General features: G+C 43.2%; 3 protein-coding genes across 3 annotated transcripts; 1 reads left to right on the top strand and 2 right to left on the bottom strand.

The window, feature by feature from the left end:
- Positions 1 to 677: 677 nt before the first annotated feature.
- Positions 678 to 4,066, bottom strand: hbegfa (heparin-binding EGF-like growth factor a). Its single transcript, XM_084549189.1, has 6 exons — positions 3,835 to 4,066; positions 2,852 to 3,100; positions 2,561 to 2,759; positions 2,311 to 2,466; positions 2,129 to 2,215; positions 678 to 2,028 (listed from the first exon to the last, which is right to left on the bottom strand). The coding sequence occupies exons 1-5, from the start codon at positions 3,875 to 3,877 to the stop codon at positions 2,143 to 2,145; spliced, it is 720 nt and encodes a 239-aa protein (XP_084405315.1). The 5' UTR covers positions 3,878 to 4,066; the 3' UTR covers positions 678 to 2,028; positions 2,129 to 2,142.
- Positions 4,067 to 6,059: 1,993 nt separating this feature from the next.
- On the top strand, positions 6,060 to 12,334 carry rufy1 (RUN and FYVE domain containing 1). The gene is made up of 17 exons (XM_084549700.1): positions 6,060 to 6,441; positions 6,722 to 6,901; positions 6,973 to 7,090; positions 7,194 to 7,295; positions 8,611 to 8,734; positions 8,844 to 8,905; positions 9,003 to 9,138; positions 9,229 to 9,330; positions 9,418 to 9,534; positions 9,653 to 9,820; positions 9,898 to 9,995; positions 10,078 to 10,197; positions 10,330 to 10,459; positions 10,620 to 10,714; positions 10,803 to 10,851; positions 11,427 to 11,504; positions 11,592 to 12,334. The coding sequence occupies exons 1-17, from the start codon at positions 6,105 to 6,107 to the stop codon at positions 11,733 to 11,735; spliced, it is 2,160 nt and encodes a 719-aa protein (XP_084405826.1). The 5' UTR covers positions 6,060 to 6,104; the 3' UTR covers positions 11,736 to 12,334.
- A 40-nt stretch (positions 12,335 to 12,374) lies between these two features.
- Positions 12,375 to 18,158, bottom strand: hnrnph1 (heterogeneous nuclear ribonucleoprotein H1). Its single transcript, XM_084549701.1, has 11 exons — positions 18,030 to 18,158; positions 16,860 to 16,949; positions 16,609 to 16,764; positions 16,370 to 16,513; positions 15,352 to 15,490; positions 14,425 to 14,603; positions 14,163 to 14,275; positions 13,921 to 14,056; positions 13,747 to 13,830; positions 13,459 to 13,551; positions 12,375 to 13,164 (listed from the first exon to the last, which is right to left on the bottom strand). The coding sequence occupies exons 2-11, from the start codon at positions 16,939 to 16,941 to the stop codon at positions 13,064 to 13,066; spliced, it is 1,227 nt and encodes a 408-aa protein (XP_084405827.1). The 5' UTR covers positions 16,942 to 16,949; positions 18,030 to 18,158; the 3' UTR covers positions 12,375 to 13,063.
- Positions 18,159 to 19,878: the final 1,720 nt, after the last annotated feature.

Genomic DNA, 19,878 nt, shown 5'->3' with positions numbered 1-19,878 from the left:
CACACACCCCACATCTGTTCCCAGGGGCCCGGCGCTCACTGCCAGCGCTGGCTGCGCTCATTATATGCAGTATGACTGATCTGTCAGTGAGACTGATGATGCTGTTGTCAACACACGAGATGAATAATGTCTTCATCTTTCATGTGGTCCAGATGAGAAAGCCCTCTGAGAAACATGGATTTCATTTGTTAAACTGCTAGAGAAACATGTGTTTAAACGGTTTTTCACGTATCTATCCACAACCTAGCCAGATAACCAGGATTAAACACACACGGGAAGGCTTTCTGAGGCGGTGCTGACTAAAACTATTTGCCTTTTGAGCTCTGAACACACAGTAAAAGCACTAATGGCCAGGATGCAGGTGCTTTGTTTGAAAGCGTTCGCTTGCATGTCAAACGAGGGGGTGGTAGGGGGCTGGGTGCAGGGGGGGGGGGAATAAAAATATTATGTTTACTATAATTACAGGGGCAAAAGAACATGCTGGCGTTATCATTAGCCAGACATTCACGACTGCGCGGTCACACTCAGGAAGCGAGCGAAAGAGCGAAAATAACCGTGACCTTACTTAACTGATCTTTCAGCGCGACATGCGAGGCCGACGTTAAGAACAGAGAGTGCAGTGAGATGCGATGCAAGAGAAACGGCAAAAGATTCAGATTATTTCTTTTTCTTTTTATTATTCTGCTCCGAAAAAAAAAAAAAAATCACAATTAAAAATCACTTCAAAACTGCAGGGCAGGATTTGAAAGGGTAGAACACTTGAATTCACATTTTCTTTTCTCCTTTGACAGCTTAACAGTTTCTCCTCTCTAATGGTGGTAAGACATGACAACATATTTATAACCAATCCTTGCTTACAGTGCATTTGATTTTTGACTCCTTTTCTTCTTTTTTTTTTTCTTTTTTACAAAGATTATTAGCAATACAGTTCATCAATACGAAGCCGGCGCACCGTGAAGCGGTGGCCTACAGTGTGTTGATGTGTCATCTTAAAACTGAGGCAGAACACGAAGCCCAACGTGGCCTAAACATCCCCGAACCTGCAGGATAAAGCTGGGTGGGGGAAAATGGAAGAGCGAGGGCTGGCCCCCCGTCCCTCATTACCAATACTGATGTGCCTTCGAGCCGTGAACCCACAACTACTAAGGTGGAGCTGCTTAGCTGGCTGGCTGTACTGAGCAGCTGGTGTGAGCACGTGTAAATGTGTGAGTGTGAGCAGGCCGTTGAAAAGCATCGCTCTCGTTTAAACTACCCTCGAAAATTTTAAATAAAAAAAGTCTATTCAATGATCAATTTATTAATCACAGTGCTATTGATCATCTAGTGAGTGCTTAAATTGGAGTCAAAAGTCAAGATATTTACACATTACAGCTCTCCCCGTGAAATAACTTGGAGCTTCTGCAATGTCTGATTTTACGTTTCATAAATAAATATCGTCCAATAAGAAATACAAAAACAGCTGTAACATTATTATTTTAAAAACTGCAGAAGGTGGTTAAAAATCTCCATAAATACAGTTAGCATAAATAAATAAATTAAAATTATAAATATATTGTTTACTGTACACACAAAAAAAACAACGACAAAAGATGGCCTTGTGCAGGAAAATATAAAATGCTGTCTGTTGAGAGAAGAAGAAAAAAAAAATCCAGATTGAGCTCTTAAAAATTTCAGTTCCTTTTCTTTTCACACAGTCGAGAAGCAGCGCAGAGTCTAGACACGTTCCCCCTTCTCGTCCCTTCGTGCTCGCCACCCCAAACGCTCTTCCCATCTCCAGTCCATCCTCTGAGCCTTTGTTTTTTTTTTTTTATTTTTTTATGTTTTTTTTCAGTATTCCAGTTCCAGTCGGGCCGTCTTCTTCGGAGGCCATCGGGAATACGTTCAGCTGCCCGCTCTTTATCTGAACGTCTGGCTGAACGTCGGGCAGGACACCCTCCGTTCCCTTCTTCACGTACGTTCATGTCTCGTCTCGGACCTCCTGTTGCGGTTCTCTTTTTCTATTTTGAGGTAGAATTTCTGCATCATTTCCTGAAGCAAAAAAAAACAGACAAAACTAAAGTAAGCTTTTCGTTCAAGCTAACGATGGAAACACACATGCTGATGTGGGTGTATGTTTGCGGTTTCTCACCTCTCTTTGTCTCTTCAGTGGGTGGATTCTAACCCTAGTTTGACCTTCTCATCACTGTCCACGTCATTCGCTCCCCGCTTGTGAAACCTGCAAGAAACAACAGAATAGAAGCTCGATCAGACTATTCTTCGTCTCATTACCATCTCTGGTCTTTGGCCAGTGTGTGTGTGTGTTTTACCCACCTGAGCATTAATAAAAGCCCAATGATGGTGAGGCAGATGGACGACAGCACCACCGCCACCACGGCCAGAGCCGTGGTCCTGTTGTAGCCCTCGGGTTGTACCTGGACGGGCAGCGTGATGAACTCGCACCTCTCACCGGAGTAATTTGGGTGGCACCTGAGAAGAGGACAGAGGAAACCGGTTGAGCGGTTAATAATTGAGCGGCGTGTGGCGCGGACGTTGTGCAGGAAGACGCAGCATTAATACTTACACACAAGACGGGGCGCGGATGTCCCTCAGGTACTGGCAGGTGCCGTGAATGCAGAAATCCTTATACTTCTTCAGGCAGGGATTCCTCTTCTTCCCCTTGCCTTTCCCCTTCTTCCTTCCCTTTCCTCTCTTTCTTGTTCCTTCTGTGCTCTTGGCCTCCAAGATGCCAGATGGGTCTTTGGGTTTGCTTGACATGGCAACTAAACAAGTAAAAAGTAAACAAATTAGATTCAATTGTTATGTAAAAACAGTGATGAGAAATCTGAGAAAATTACAAAATGATCCCCCTCACCTCTTGGTATTTCCCCCTCATAGTCTCCAGACAGGCCGTCCTCATCCTCATCTTCATAGTAATATTCATCATCATACTCCTCCGACTCGACTGTCGTCCCATAATCCACTGTAGTGGCATCCGCGCTTCTGCTCTCCTCCTCTACCCTCCTGTCTTTGGTTGTGTCCATCAAGTTGATAACGGATGTGTGCCGCTGCCTGTCGTCCTCATACCTGCCGACTGCAGCACCACTGACCAGTCTGGACACCACTAGAGGAGAGAAAAGAAGCATTCAGCGTGTTAATAATTGCATGTGATGCACAACATAGACCTCAGAAATAGAGAGACTCTCCCTCAGGTTGGCGTGTCTAAGTGGGCGGATCTCTGAGGACAAGTTGAAACATGTTGTGGGAAAAGAGGCTTCAAGAGGGATCTTTGCCTCCAAGTTATTGCACTGCCCAGCCCTGTTAGGAAACCCTCATAAAGCCTTCTGAGTGGCTGATATGTATGCAATGCCCTGCTCAGGAGCACTTCGGCAGAAGGGGAGACTGCCCAGTAGCTGCAACTACAAAGCCCTCCCTCAGATTAAGAGTTTGGGATTTTGGAAGAGAAAAATGTTGGCACACATCCTGCCCCATCTGTCTCATACAGACGCACAAAATGCATGGACAGACAGTTAGCTAATGTCAGGCAAGAATATGAGTTAAAAATAAATGTATCCAGTTACATAAAGCATGCTCTAAAATAGAGAGATGACCCCATTAGCTCCCGAATAGCCTGGCATCATGAAAACCGTTCCCTTAAAGATTACAAGTTTACAGGACACGTAACAGCTCTCAGTCAAAGCTTAGAGGGGCTTCTTCACGGATGAAGAAAAACAAAGACAGGTAGGCTAAAAGAAAGCAAAATGGGGGGAAAAGGAAAGAGCTGCCTGAGATAAGTTGCTCCAACTTAAAAGAGAAGAAACGAAGTGGTTATTTTACGTGAGCGCACACGATACGTACCCAAGGCGTGAACCAGCAGGAGCGCAACGAAGAAAATCCTCATGATGCCGAAAACTTCCAGTGACTTTTAGAAAAAAAATGAAATGTATTCCGCTTGTTTTGTTACTAAATAATCCTTCTCGCTTTTTTTTTTTTTTGCTCTTTTCTTTTTTTGTTTTTTGGTGAATTAAGTCCACCTGTTTGCGATCTCTTCGTTGTTACTTGAGGTGTTGTGCGTCCGTGCCTGAGTGGAGCGGAGTGAAAGAGCGCACGGATAAAGGCACCGCGGTATTTATTGCCGACTTTACAGACACGCCTACAGACACTGCTCACTGCCCAGTGCCGCTGTGGGGATATGGGGACTGATGATACAAGTTTTATAAGCCTATATAAGTGGTGTTATAAAAAGTACACTACGCCAATCGATTACTATTGGTGTTTGAATTACGCTCCTTTGTTTGTTTGGTACAATTTGGCGGTGAATCCTTGGTGAAATATTCTACTGATGACCACATGGTAGGTTTCTACCACTGGGATGGGCTACTCCCTTGGTTATTGTTATAGATGTGTTTTTGCCTGCTATGTAATATGGTGTACAGTAAAGCATGGGAACTGAGAAGGGCGTTATTTCACCACTGGTATAATAATAATAATAACATTTAATATTAATAATCATTTCTTTTTAAAGTTCTAACCCATATTACATGTCTGTTAAAACAGGGGCCATCATGTAATAATAGACTTCAGTAGCTTAAATGCTGCCTCAAGGTTTATCAGAATAAAAATACCTCAATCTACTTGATTTTCGGAGGTTTCAGGCAAATAAACAGACATAAAAATAGAGAAAAAAAAACATACCCAAAGATTAAAAATCTGCTAAGATAGTAAATACAATACAGATGGAGAAAAAAAAAATCATGTTTGCTGTCTACACGTGAGATGTAGATTCAGTTTTGTTTGATCCAGATAAGTCCAGTATGTAAGCACACAGACACACATTCACAGTCCATGAGTACAATGGCTCCTATTTAGATCAGTTCAACGCAAAATCATCAGAGCGACATTGAAAAAAATGAAGATATTTGACTTCTAAACTGGATCGATTGATTTCTCTATAAATAACCTCAAGGGGGGGGGGGGGGGGGGGGGGGGGGTCCACGTGGAGACGGTGCACAGCCTGCAAGCGCCACCTTGTGGTAAGTCTAGGGATTGCGCCATTTCTGCTGGAGGCAGCTCGAGCCTGGTGTTACATCTTTCTCCTGGTTGATAACACTGTTTGCACACCAGTCGCTTTCAGGCGCTGATATTTAATCAGTCAGCCAGGTATGTGGTTGACGTTTTTTTTTTTTTTGTATTTTTTATCAGTGGTAGTCTACGTGTTTGGCGCTGTAAAAGAATGTCCATTGGTCTGATCACATGTCATTGTTGTCCCATGTGATTAAAAAGCTGTTATTTATTTTGTTTTTGTGAAATGTTTTAAGTCATGATTATACACTTTATACACGTTTTGAGTACGATACGCAAACGTTAGGACCATATTGTTACATCATGCATTCAGAAATTATGCAAAGAATTACTAAAATCCATCACCATCCTCAAATTACGCGGCAGATAATGCATTGAATGCATGCGTTTCGGTGCCCCGATCACTCCCACTGTATGGATATACTCAGCGCTCCACTGGATCTAAATATCGTCCGAACGACTCCAAATGACACCAAAGTTATATGGGTGAGTAAACGATCGTATTTTGTACCAGAAATAATGTTGAGGCAATTCCCCTTTAATATTAAAGTTATGAATCAAAATACATATTTCAGATAACACGAGATGAACAATAGACAGATCTATTTCAGTCTGTGTACGTCAGGGGCCCCTCATTCTGTCAACTGACTACTGCAGAAGGACAGCAAGAGATTTCCACGACACTGCTATCTTTAATAATGGTGTGTGTGTGCAGTTTTATCTCATGTCGATCTTGTGATGTAGTTTATTCAATAAAATGTGTTTGGTCCATTTTTTTTTCAAACGATCCTTAGAGAGAAAGAGAAAGAGAAAAGGGAGGTTTAGTGTCTTGTGTAATAAGTAAGTAAATAAACAAACGAATAAATAAATAAATAAATAAATACGTCAAGTTGAAGAAACATAATGTCCATTTGGTCCAGAAGGTGGCGATAATGCGGCCGTAACCGTCAATGAATCCAAAGAAGAAGAATAAAGTTCCTACAGCGCGCGTGATTGATCTGATCCGGTCACGTGAATGCCCCGACAGAAGGGGAGGGGGGACAAACATGGCCGACGAGGCAGGGGAAGTAAACACAGCTGTTGAGGATCGCGAAGAAACCCAGCAGCAACATGAGCCCGAAGTTTTGCAACCCGCGGCGGACGTCGAGCCCGACGGCCAGGGCTGGGCGGAGAAGTCGGCCTCGGCCCCGGCCCCGGCGGCGGCGGCAGAGACCAGCTGGTCGGCTCCGATCCTGTCTCTGGCTCGTAAGGCCACGGAGACGATTAGCAGCGGGATGAGCTACGCTGCTGCCCCGAGGAAGCCCTCAGTGGGGTCCGCCGCCAGCTCCCCGACCGAGAAGGAGCCCGAAAATGATCTGAACAGCACCTCGAAGAAGCTTCCGGGTAGGGTGTGATTAAAACTCACCACTGACAACTACTTAACAGTTTCCATTGAAGTAATTAACATGTCACCTAAGATACTTCCCCTTATGCGTTGGTTAGCTAGCTGTCAGCTGTCAGGACACATGACTCAAAGTGCAAAACCTTGATTTTTTGGGTTGGTGCACGAGGTCTCACTTCTCTTCTTGTGTTTGTGTCCATTCTGCTTTTTATGCATACTGGCCTGCATCTGTTGACTGATGCAATCTCTGCTTTCCCCTCCCCCCCCCCCTTTCCATCACAGTTCTGCCCCTCAAAGACCACATGGCAATAGAAAGATCCAACCTGCTCAGCATGATGAAGCTCAGCATCAAAGTATTAATTCAGTCCTCCCTGAGTCTTGGCAGGACGCTGGACTCGGACTACCCTCCTCTGCAGCAGTTCTTTGTCGTCCTGGAGCATTGCCTCAAACACGGGCTAAAAGGTGAGCCAGCGTACGAAGTTAATTCAATTTCATGGAATGAATCGGAGCATTAAGAAAATTGTCTTTTTCAGCCAAGAAATCCTTCATTGGTCAGAACAAGTCCATATGGGGACCTCTGGAGCTGGTTGAGAAGTTGTGTCCGGAGTCCGTCAACATTGCCACAAGTGCCAGAGACCTTCCTGGCATCAAGTATGCTCTTGTAAATCATGTTCTGCTAAAACTACGAACTATAGCACTGTTGACAAGCGTGTGACAGAGGAATCCTCCTGGTATGCTTTTTTTTTTTTTTCAGGACCGGTTTGGGGAGAGGAAGGGCTTGGCTGCATTTGGCCCTCATGCAGAAGAAAGTAGCCGACTACATGAAAGCCCTGCTGGACCAGAAGGACCTCCTGAGGTGGGTTAAGGCGATCCACAATGTGGTTTAAGACCCTGTTACATTAACAGCTGACCAGGGCAATCTGAATGGAAGTGGCCAGGTTAAAGTATGCGTGTCTAACAGCCAGCACTCGAGATCTGATGTCAGTTCCGCACTGCATGCAAATAAACCGTAAAGTAAATAATGTTGGATGCGGCCGCTGTCCCTAATGGATCTCTGTCACAGATATTTTGGAAAAAGCTGTGTTAATTCATTATTTATTCATTCATTTCCACCTTGTCGTTAGTCATTTAGAGACCTGCACAAAGCTTGGATTAGAAATGAACCCTGACTACTTCTATATGCACTGTAGTGTAATGTGATTGCTGTACAGTTGAAGCAGTGACAGAAAAATCTCGGGTAATAAAGGTGGATAAAGTCACTGCTCACAGCGCCATTTTCCTTTTCTGGCAATCACCTGTGATAGCTTGGTTTCTGAATGAATGAGGCAAAACTCAAAAGGGCAAACAGCATGCATTGTGTGTTCTCACTACCAACCAAATACAGTTAGACGTGTCCCAGACCACTCCCCAGACTGGGGTCAGATATCGGATCACTCGAATGCATCCTCAGTGCGTCCTGGGTGTGTACGCACCATTGCCCAGGATGCATGTTAAAGGGGAACTACTGTTTTTTACAACCTGGACCTTATTTCTGGCCTAAAATACGATCGTTTTTATCCATATAGTGAGTGACTGGGGCACCGAAACGCAGCTTCTAAATAACGCATTATCTGCCGCGAAACTCGTTCATTTCACCAGTATTTTGTTATCGTACGCTAGTGCTATTCCCAGTTGAATCCGGTGTTACCTGTTATCATCATCCGGGGTTTGTAGATTGACCTACAGACCCCGGATGATGTCTTCTGACCTGGATGATGTCAGCGCACACCCGCGACGGTCGGCTTGTTTACCTGTAATTTGCTACTGCTATGGTTCGTCCACACCCTCAGAATCGGAAAAATATTAAGCCATGTTGCAAAAAACTAGCAGTAGCAAATTACATTGGTGAAATGAACAAGTTTCGCGGCAGATAATGCGTTATTTAGAGGATGCGTTTCGGTGCCCCAGTCACTCCCACTATATGGATATACGTGGATCTAAATATCTCCCGAACGACTACAAATGACACAAAGGTTATATAGGTGAGTAAACGATAATATTTTATGCCAGAAATAAGGTCCAGGTTGTAAAAAACAGTAGTTCCCCTTTAATGCAATGTCTGAACAGGGAACCTTTTTTTTTTTTTAACTGTAATGTAAACACATTTATCGTTTTTACTTTCATTCTCTTAGTGAGTTTTATGACTCTGGAGCCTTGATGATGGAGGAGGAAGGGGCGGTTATGGGGGGGCTTCTGGTGGGCCTCAACGTTATTGATGCTAATCTCTGCATTAAAGGGGAGGATCTTGATTCTCAGGTAAGATTTTTGTTTATTTATTTTTTTAAACTGGCTTCGTTGGCCATATTTTTCTCAGAGTAACAAGTCAATCAGGATACACAGTGATCTGTCTGTCTTTCCCCTGTAGGTGGGAGTTATTGACTTCTCCCTTTATCTGAAAGACCCTGCCAACAGCGTGACTCAGAAAGAGTGAGTGCCCCGTTTCAGATGTCATCCATGCTCTGTGTTGTTATCGTAGCTTGAACCATGTCTTCATCTTTTTATTCTCTCTTTCTCTCTCTGTCAGTGATTCAAAGATGACAGCCATACTGGATCAGAAGCACTACATCGAGGAGTTGAATCGTCACCTCAGTGGCACCGTCACTGACCTCCAGGCCAAGATGGACTCTCTAGAGAAGACCAACAGCAAACTCGTAGAGGAGGTCAGGGATGCTTTGTGCATCAGGCTGCGTGATTGCGGGAGTTTTGATGACGGTGTGAATTTACTGGAAACGTTGTGTTTTTCTCCTCAGCTGACAGCAGCTACAGACAGAATCAACTCTCTGCGGGAAGAATACGAACAGCTGAGGAAGGAGAATGAGACGATCTTGCAGTCCAGCCAGAAGAAGGAAGAGGTTCGAAAGCAGATACAGATACTTGCGGGGAAACCACTCTCTAAATGAAAATAAAAAAGGAAATAACCAGACTGTGTCTTTCTCCAGGCAGCCCTTCAGGACAGCCAGGTGGAGCTGGAGACGTACAAACAGACTCGGCAAGGCCTGGATGAGATGTACAGTGTGGTGTGGAAGCAGTACAAGGAGGAAAAGCGCATCCGCCAGGTCTGGTATCAAAAGGCTATGGTGCTGGAATGCACGCTGCAGTGCCAGGAAGTGTTTCGTTCACTGTGTGTGATGAGAGTGTAGACCTGACTTGTGTGTTTCCCACGGACGACGTTAGGAGCTGGAGCACGAGCTGGAGCTTCAGGTGGGGCTGAAGCAGGAGATGGAGGTGGCCATGAAGCTGCTGGAGAAGGACTCGCATGAGAAGCAGGACACGCTGGCAGCCCTGCGGCTCCAACTCGACCAAGTCAAGACCCTTAACCTTCAGATGTTTCACAAAGCTCAGGTAAGCACAGAAGCTTTCTCTTTCTTTTGCACGCCCAGACATTTAAGACACTTAACCCGGCCGGCGTGATTCTTAAGGAATCGGAACGACAAGCAGAGAAAAAGGAGGAGGAGGCTTTGCAGCTGGAGCAGAAGATGAATGAAATGGAGAAAACCATGCTGGAGATAGAGCAGAGGTACGCGTTTGCACACACACACTGTGAGTTGCCGCGTGTTAAAATATTGCACCTTTTAGTTGACGTTCACGTTCTCGACCAGACTACAGAACACTGAGAGGGAGCGCAAACTGAGCGACCAGTCGGACAAGGACATGAAGCTGGAGCTGGAGGGAAAAGTGGATGCTCTGGAGAAACAACTAACGGACCTGGACACACTAAGGTGACTGCAGGTCTCAAAACGTGCACAAAGTCTGCAGAACTTGATGCGGTCTTCATTTTGTTGTTGAGTCCACCCGACGGTTATGAGTTTACGGTGAGCTGAGGAGTCACAGCTTCTCTCCTCTGAGCACAGGCTGGGTTTGGAGAACGAGCTGCGCACCGAGAGGGAACAGAGGCAAAGCTTGCAGAAAGCGCTCCAGCGGGAACAGGACAACAGCGCTGAACTCCGCACGCAGCTGCAGCAGCTCCAGGGCCTGCACTCGGTCAGTAACTGAATGGCAGTAGTTAAGAAAAAAAAAATATATGCAATGTGTGCATGTGAAGTACTATCAGACCAAAGAATCAGTGCAGGATCAGTTTCATGAATCCAGTGCAGGTTTATTTACACGAGCAATAAGATTCTAATCCTGTTTGTTGGTGCAGGAGCTGCAGGATTTGAAGGTAGAGAAGCAGCAGCTGCAGCAGACGTGCGAGCAGCAGGAACAGGCTCTTCAGGAGATGGGATTGCATCTTAGCCAGTCAGTACTTTTTTGTTTATTTTATTTTATTTCTCAATTATATTTAATCTCACGAGATTTTAACTTTATGTCTAAATATTCACCAAAGGTCTAAACTCAAGATGGAGGACTTCAAGGAGGTGAACAAGGCCCTGAAGGTAAAATGTTAAAAATTATTATATTTTTTATTTTTTATTATAATTTAAGCGACTTTGACAAGGACCAAATTGCCATGGCTAGACGACAAGGTGTCTGCATTGGTCAGTACCTGTCGAAAGTGGTGAACTCATAAGAGAGCCATGAGAGCCAGCTAAGGATTATTGATGCACGTGGAGGGGCAAAGGCTGGCCCTCGTGTGGTCCGATCCAACAAATGAGCTTGTGTAGCTCAAATAGCTGCAAAAAAAATAATGCTGGTGCATGTGGGGCCACCAGACAGGGTGATCACGCTTACCCCAGCGACTACAGTGGCCATGTGATCATCAGAATGTGGATAGATGGGTGGGCTGTTTAGCTGTAGAACATATGGTACCAAGATACAAGGAACAAGTGTTTATTCTGCGACAATGTTCAGATGGCGTTGCGTATCAAAGTACCATCCACGTAAATGCCATGACCTCAGAACATTACATCATAGTGAGATCATAAATGTTAATCACTTCACTGGTTGATTGTTTTAATATTGTGGCTGATCGGTCTGTATTGATAAGAAAAAAAATAATTGCTCCCATTAGGGCCACGCCTGGCTGAAAGACGACGAAGCCACTCAGTGCAAGCAGTGCCAGAAGGAGTTCTCCATCGCACGCAGAAAGGTAGGCGCCGCCTCCAGCTTTTATCATTCGGTTAAGAGCGCCTCACCTCGGAAATCACAGCGAGCGGCGTCTTTGTTTTTCCCCCAGCACCACTGCAGAAACTGCGGAGACATCTACTGCAACAACTGCTCCAGCAACGAGCTGGCCCTGCCCTCCTACCCCCGGCCCGTGAGAGTGTGCGACGTGTGCCACTCCCTCCTGCTGCAGAGAAGCTCCTCCACGGCCTCCTGACATAACACCTGCCACGTTCCTACGGACGCTTTCTAACACTGCATATGTCCATTTACTATGATTATGAAGTAGTCACGTTTCAGGAAAGGAAAAGACAAAATGTCATCAGATCGTAGGAAAATGTGATTTGGTGCTCCATTTGCCTCCGTTACCTGAAATTCAGGTACGTCTTTACTGAACATGGGCCACCTTTTTAACACTGAGCTAATTTAATTTATGCACACTTCACGATGAGACTTTGTTTAGAATATATTAACCATTTCCTTAAATTTGAGTAAATTTAACTATTTGGTATGCACTTGATGAACTGACCTTTTTAACATGTAGCTTTTCTAATCCAAACCATGATTGTAGATTATGTTACGGCCCCATTGAAGGTTACTGTACTTCACTTTGATAGACTTAACACTCATAACGCAGCTTTTCTTTGTGCCCCCACAGCTGCTCACATGCAAAAATCATGTAAATGACGGCAGATTGTTGGCTAATCTAACTTTTAGAATGTATTCTAACAGGGTTTTATGGATCACGTCAACTGCTACGAAGCCATTGTTTGTCATTTGGGAATGGTGACCAAAAGTTAAGTTTTTTTATCTCGATATTTGATAAAAATGAATAAAGTCTCCAGTTTTTCCAACACTTGTTTCAATTAGATATTCCAGACTAGTTTATTCACTTTGTGCACAGGAAATACAAATAGCATTCGAAGCAGTAGAAACCTTCATGGTAGCAGATTTGAAATTCACTTGCTCTTGATACAGCCCTCATTCAGAAAAAACTTCAGCAACATTCGCACTTTTTGAAAACAAAACATGCTCCGACCAGATTAATATTTTAACAAAAAAATAAAATAATAATAAAAAAAAAAGGCTGAACACGTACAGAGAAGGTGAAACGAGGTCTAAACATCAGAGGAAACCGGACATTTTCAGTTTTTTTGTTTTGTTCATGCACTCAGACGCTGAAATGTAAAAAACCACCAGCACGGGATGAGTTAACCTTGAGAAAAAAATAGCCAGGTTTGGAGAACGTTAACAGAAAAACGGCACACATCCGGGTGACGAAAATTTAAAGCACGGTTTCTGTCGATCTGAGAGGAATGGGGAAGACAAACAGCACTTCTGACACACTTCTTGTGATGACGGATGTTCTCGCGTCTCACTGAAGATCATCCACTTAAAAAAAATACAAACCCTACCCCCTCGGTATTTTTCAAAACAACCTCACCTGACCCTATTCTATGTTTACTAGGTGAGACTTACATTTCCAGTCCTTTTGGAAAAAATGCTTAGTTAAAAAACATCAAATTAAGGGGAAAAAAAATGAATCTACATTCCCCATCCCCCGCCCAGTCCATTCATCGAGCCTCTGCTGCCGCCGCCTCCGCCGCCGCCGCCGTAGTAACTGCTTCCCATTCCGCCCTGGTTACCTAACAAGAGAGAGAGAATACACACTATAGGACCGAGGAGTTCATCAAGGAGTCGGGGACAGAAAAACCGGCTGCATTTGAGTCCTTCAAGATGGAAAGCTTGCCGTACTGTGGCACAGCTGCTTAGATGTTAAGACACAGGACAATACTATTTTTAAGCTTCAAAAAAGTGGACGAGACAATAAAGTGCAAATGTAACATGTTTTACAAAGTACTTAATGTAGGTTTTATGTATTGGGGTATTTCTGTACTTGTAGGTGAATGTAGAAAAACGACTCCAGAGCTGACACTCACTATAGTCACTGTAGCCTCCCATGTTTCCTTGGCTGCTGTATCCACCCGAGTACCCTGAGCTCAGCTGGCCACCGCTGTAAGATGACTGATTCCCTGTTGAGAGGACAAATCGCATTAGGATCAAGAAATGTTAAAGCAGCTTAAACTATACGATGTTAAAATCTATTGTGTGCTGCTGTCGTGTCTGTCTGAACAAAACATGAACATTTTGTGCTTGAGTTCAGGTATTTAGATCCAAACAACAAAGGGACACCAGTCACCACCTTCACACGTTCCATTAATACTGACCCATGCCGCCCATCATCTGGCTGCCGTAGGCTCCATTGCTGCCACCTGCTGTTGAGTTCAAGAAGAGCTCCACGTAGCGGTGCTCTGCGGGGGCAGAAAAAAATCACAATCAATGTAGATCTTTGAAAAGGTGGGGTGGAAGTATATCTCATTTCAAAGGGGAAGCAAACTCACGCATGTTGGCTTTGTCTTTGGACATGGCTGCCACCGCGTCTTCGTGCGTTGCGAACTCTACATCTGCCTCCCCGGTTACTCTGCCGTCTGGGCCGATCTCAATGTGGACCCGCACTGGATTCAATGGTGAGAAGAACTGACAACGAAAACAATGGACAGTGGGTTACAATGAAACTAAACAAACTAAACAACTGTACTACATACAGAAAATATGGGAAGTCAGTGATCTAGCTGCAGCTTACATTGTAGATGTCTGTCTCTGTAGCTCTGTATGGTAGACCCCTCATATGGACACAGTGGCCTGTTGTGCTCTGGAAGGAAGAGCCCCCATCTCCATACCGTCCATCTGATACACCTGAACATATAGGGTTGAGATTAACACAAGGTCTTATGAGGACTTTACCCTATAATCTTATTAAATCCCTTGTGCGCTGTTAGCGTGAAGTGACATACGTTAAGACTACCGAGTCTGATCTGAGCCGTTCCTCAGTCACTTGCACCCACCTCCTCCATAGCCTCCTCTGCGCATTCTGTCATAGGATCCTCCTCGGCCCATCATGTTGTAGCCTCGACCACCAGAGGGCCGGTCATAGGGGCCGGGTCTCTGCATGCCCATAGGCTTCCGCTGGGGTTCGTAATGGGTCCGCACCTCAGCGCGGCTACTCTTGAAGATTTCAATGTACCTGAGAGCATAGAGATATCACAGTAAGGGCACAGGGAATGGAGGAAAACTGCATTTGCTCAATACTGGTGAATCTGCAGATGCTGTCATGGTGTAGTCCATAGGTAGTATTATCTCTTGAGTACTAGTCGTTAATGAAGTAAAAAAAATAAATAATAATTATTTACTAAGTTGAAAAAAAGAAAGTTGTCCAAATTGATAAGGGCCTAAGTGATTTTAACACTTTTCTTATGGTTACCTGAATCAACTTAGAGATCTGATTCATTATGTTGCAATAATGTCCTGTGTCCTTGCCATGACAGCCATTGTCCTGGATTTAGAGACCAGCCCTTCTGCAACCCACTCTAAGCGTTACCTGTGACAGTGGGCTCCAGCTCCTTGTGTACAGTGGCCCTCTGATTTTATCACCAGGGAGACTCCTTACCATTTATCAACCTGGACTCATGTTTAGTGCAGAGACACCATTTGTTGTGTAAATTACTCAAATTGAGGATTTTGTCCTTTTTTGTGTGTGTGTTTTTTTTTTTTTAATGGTGCCCAAGCACTAATCTTCCCACTGAGCATTGTGAATTTATGGCAAAGTTGGATTTAATGCAGCAATTAGCATGTATGTGTGTGTGGTAATGATTACAAAAATGCTTAAAAGTAGCCATGATCAATGTAGTGTCAGCGTTGCATTTGGTTCAGATGTTGAAGGTGCACACCATAAGAAAAGCAACTTATCCAGCCAACCAACCAACCATCCCCACCTGTGCCCTATTCTTTCCTTGTGTTTCTTTAGAGCCTTTTCAGCTATATCCTGTGAAGCAAACTGCACGAAGGCCTCCCCCGTACTCCTCCCCTGGATGTCCACCGGCAATGTTATCCCATTTGGCACGATTTCCAACCCTTCAACCCAAGGACAGATAACCCCAGCAGGGGACATATTAAATCACATGCCCAATCACAGTAAGAACTTTCTCTAAAGAGAGAGATAGAAAACTTATGGAAAACTCTATACATCATCACACATACCAGTTCAGTTTTTAACCAATGACTGGCCATTTAAACGAGTTACAGTTACTGTATTTTGGGGATAAAATAGAAATGACAGGATAGAGGAAGAATATGGAAAAGGGCACTGTGTGGGACATCAGGCTAGTATTGGTGTGTTGATGAAGAGAGAACAAGGTCTTGGTGGGTGACATGAGTAAAATTACCATTTGCCCATTAGGTACTAATCTAACATCTGGCATATACAAGGGCTAAGGAAATGGGGGAAAAACAAACAATGGCACTGGGGTTAGAGAGGGTTATATCAGTGATGAGGCGGATCGATTCCATCATTTATATATTACCATTAGGCATCAACAACTTTAAAATGTGATATATTAGACCCAGTTAAAGAAAGAAAATGTGATGAAACGGGTTCAGGATGGAAATGATCAACGATGGGAAGGGCTGTTTGCATTACAGTTTCCTACTCTTGAACAGACATCAAGTCTTAAATAGGTTCTCTATTTTAACTTCAACTGGCTTCCTTTTCCAGCGTCATTTCCTCCTTGATTATCAATGCAAAAACGAATAATTTTACTATTCTTTTTACGTTACAATGTAGAATGGGTAATCGTTTTCCAATGACGTATTGACTTCTTTGTAAATCAGATGCAACAAGCAGCCAGTGTCGGTAAGAGAAAGGAAACGAGAAAAGGAAGATAGGGGGGAAAAAATAAATTACCAACATTTAAAGGGAATTCAAATTGACCACTGAACAAAGGCTATTTTTACCTGAGAAAAACTGTACGATCTCCTCCTTGCTGCAGCCGAAGGGGAGGCCTCGGAGCCGTACAAGCCCATCTCCCGCTGTCTCTGGACAGTTGGGACCAGTGTGCTTCATGACCCAGTCCATCTCGACGTTGTTGGACTTAAACACTACATCGCAGGACAGCAAACAATTAGTTACCACAGCCTCGGGAAAAGCAAATCCAGTGCTTATCACAAAAGGACTTGTTATCTGTTGTACACACCCTCTACGTATCTGTGACCCATAGTTTCTCTGTCCTTCTTCACAGCAATCTTCAGGTCTTCTTCCGTCTCCAGTTCAACAAATGCCTCGCCGCTGGGACGCCCCTCTCTTGTGTAGGTGAAGTGGATGCCGCCTCCATTGTTGATGATTTTGCAATCTGCATTTGAAGTGTATTATTAACAAATCATTTTTGATTGCATTAAATGTTCAAGTTTAAAAAAAAAAACAACTAAAATAGCCATTGATAATTACCTGAGAAAAACCTCTGTACTTCATCCACTGAACAGGACCATGGGAGACCCCTGATTCGCACTACATATCCCTCATCAGCCATGATTGGTCCTAAGGGAAAACAAAACAATATAATTCAATGCATATTTTAAATATGAAGAAATAAGTACGTTACAATATAAATATTAATGCAGCTTTGAGACGAAGTTCTGCATTTTACTTCCACTTCTAACGGCCTTTTTGTTTCACTTTCCATATCAGTCATGTGATAATCTGCTAGTGTGAGCACAAATTCTAAAATACACTGTGTCCCTGATTTATGTGCAAGTAACTCCCAAGAACACTATAATTTTTAATCCCAAGTGGGGAAACATTACATAAGTTGAATACATTAATTTTAGATCTCTCTCTCTCTCCTACACACAATGCAGGTATACTACGTCTTTGAAACGAACCGACTCTTATTTTTTTTTTTTTTGCCTTGTTCATAAAATCACAGGTTTTCCTCTGCACTGTGAGAAACGCTTTCTAAATTTCAGTCTTTATCTTCTTTCAAAGGCATTTCCTATATAGACGCAGCTAAACCGTGAAGAAAGCTAGCTAGCAGCGCCATCTTGGGACCGATTCTGAGTACCAACCGGCGTGTAGTAGAAAAATGAATAAAATAAAAAATTATCACGGCGTTTCCCTGCTACAACTGCCATTATTATCCAGATCAATAAGTCGCAAGACGTTATCGCAGTTGGCTCATTTCCAACTCTCCTGAAGTAATCACAGGCAGCCACTCCACAAGAAGCGCGAACACAACGCCGCTCTCGGCTAGCGACACAAAGTGTTTAGCTAGCTGCTTTCATTCGGCACCATTCACTGTGTTGACGGACTTCGATAAATATTAAAGACTGAGCATAAACCACATAAGCTGACAGTTAAAAGACCAGATTAATTTTAAACAAGGCGCGCAACCTTCGGTAGCTTTTTTTTTTTACCGCACCCAGAAACAAGAACAAAAGCGGCCCTCTCCGCCTGCGCCATGTTATTAGCCATGACGGTTAGCTCTCAAGCTAGCATCGCTAACTAACATCAAGGTATTAGGGTAAAATCAGATACAAGTACCGTTACTATCCTGCTAAACTAAGCGAAGCGTGCGTTTAGCTTTGATATACTCTAATTCAACGAAAAATTCAAACTTACCAATTTACCTGATACAAGCGTAGATGAAACACGCGAGAGTATGTATGATCAGACCTGCGTGATGCAGCCGAAACCTTACACTGAGTTGCCAGGCTCGTCCGACCATCCCCCTTTTTAGTAATCGAGAAGAGAGAGCTTCACAATGACCTGTTTCAAACTGCAACATAACGACATAGTTTGAATACATTTATAACACAATGTAGTGCGCGGTTGGTGTTTAAAACATTTTGTATGCAAATAACCAATAAGTAGTTGAAGAATACACAATAGCTTAAAGTAACAGAAAGTGGGGGTTTTTATAGACACCTGGCAACCCCGGCTGAAGAAGCGGACGCCTCCGACTGGTCTGCGTCCACGCCCAAAACTGATGACGTTGCTGCCCGAGGCCCTGGCCGGCCTGGCGGCATCTCCTGGCCTACAAATACAAGTAACCCTGTTTACGTCGGTCAGTAACGTACTTCTTTGTTAAAGTAGAGTACATGTACGTCACATGGCATTGTTTACTCCCAGTACTTATCAAAAGCAACTCAAAGAATTACAATACCCCAAAACAAACTCTATTTGACACTAGTCAGCTCATTCCGCAGAAAACCCACAATAGATATATGAGTTTTTGTGACGATGGCGTGTAACGGTTACCTATTTAAAAGAGGCTTAGTTTGGTATATTGTTGAAACCAGAGTGTGTCGCAATCCTCTGTTTCTGGTTTTGTTACCACTGTGTGACCAACGACCATCAAATTTTAGGCACTGGCCTTCACCTACTTGACATTCTTGACATTAAGAAGACACTGGTGTTGCGGCAGCCCAAAGCTATCCAGGTATACACTACTAGCAAGACAGATAGCCTATATGACACTTGTTGAAATCAATTGAATCCCAGCTTTTACAACTTCACACTTCCAGAGCTCTATCTTCATCCTGAAGCTATTTAGTAATCTCTTACACTAACAGTCGTAGCCAGCTCCAGTAATCAATTGCTATAGCTCCGAAGTAATCACATAAACTCAAGTTGAGTACATTTTTAAAATACTTGCATCTCACATGGGTGTGACAATTTGTTGCTGTTAATGTATGCTAGTTTTTATTTTATTTTATACAGGCTATATGTATGTACTTTACATGCATTTACATGTTTACTTTTATGTTAAAAAACTATGTTAGAAAGTATTTTATACTGCAGTATCACTGCTTATTACTACTTAAGAGAAGGATCCAAATAAATCATACTGCTCCGGTAAAATTCTCAGCAGGAAGAATACAATGAAATAAAAAGGATTGTAACACACATGACAATTATATTGATAAAATGGATAGAACTTTCTATGGGGTGTTGTTATCCTGTCTATTTCGTTATCCTGTCTTCATTATCGTTTCCTAAGTTTCTTAGACGTTTAACAACACAGAAAATACCAGAAGAGCGTTAAAATCAAAACATTCATCTTTTATCACAAATAGTCTTTCCTTACCGACAAAACACATAAGTAACAATAAAACACTTATGATAAGTAAACTGTAAAGGCGTTCCAAGAAGTTGAGGCAGAGCTGAAGCGATTTTCATCCTGGGCGACTTGGTTGTCTTGATTCACGGTGGACATTTGTGTTGCAGTTCTGCATAGTTCCACCCAAACATTCACAGGTAGTCCTTATGAATACTTTAACATGATCTTTTGCACGAAATGTAAACTTCAATTAAAGTGGTAAATGCATGAAATCACTTAATATTCATGTGTGTTTTTTTGAAGTTTACCACTCACCTAAGCATGCACAATAGATTAAGTCTTAAGCATGTTAAGCAATTGTATGTTACGTAATTGCATCAAAATCTACATATAAGCATTTTGCGTTAA

The sequence above is a fragment of the Chelon labrosus genome (genome assembly GCF_963514085.1).
Source record: "Chelon labrosus genome assembly, chromosome: 8".
Lineage (NCBI taxonomy): Eukaryota > Metazoa > Chordata > Actinopteri > Mugiliformes > Mugilidae > Chelon > Chelon labrosus.
This window is presented reverse-complemented; position numbering and strand designations above follow the sequence as displayed.

Excerpts from the sequence above, each read along its gene's own strand:
- hbegfa (XM_084549189.1), bottom strand. The coding sequence starts at position 3,877 with ATGAGGATTTTCTTCGTTGCGCTCCTGCTGGTTCACGCCTTGG. Across the intron at positions 3,101-3,834 it reads CCTGCTGGTTCACGCCTTGG|TGGTGTCCAGACTGGTCAGT; the intron begins GTACGTATCGTG and ends TCTCTCCTCTAG. Across the intron at positions 2,216-2,310 it reads GGGCTTTTATTAATGCTCAG|GTTTCACAAGCGGGGAGCGA; the intron begins GTGGGTAAAACA and ends TGTTTCTTGCAG.
- rufy1 (XM_084549700.1), top strand. The coding sequence starts at position 6,105 with ATGGCCGACGAGGCAGGGGAAGTAAACACAGCTGTTGAGGATCGCGAA. Across the intron at positions 9,535-9,652 it reads AGGAAAAGCGCATCCGCCAG|GAGCTGGAGCACGAGCTGGA; the intron begins GTCTGGTATCAA and ends GGACGACGTTAG. Across the intron at positions 10,460-10,619 it reads AGCTCCAGGGCCTGCACTCG|GAGCTGCAGGATTTGAAGGT; the intron begins GTCAGTAACTGA and ends TTGTTGGTGCAG.
- hnrnph1 (XM_084549701.1), bottom strand. The coding sequence starts at position 16,941 with ATGGCTGATGAGGGATATGTAGTGCGAATCAGGGGTCTCCCATGGTCC. Across the intron at positions 14,057-14,162 it reads CAGAGACAGACATCTACAAT|TTCTTCTCACCATTGAATCC; the intron begins GTAAGCTGCAGC and ends TTTCGTTGTCAG. Across the intron at positions 13,552-13,746 it reads CCAGATGATGGGCGGCATGG|GGAATCAGTCATCTTACAGC; the intron begins GTCAGTATTAAT and ends TCCTCTCAACAG.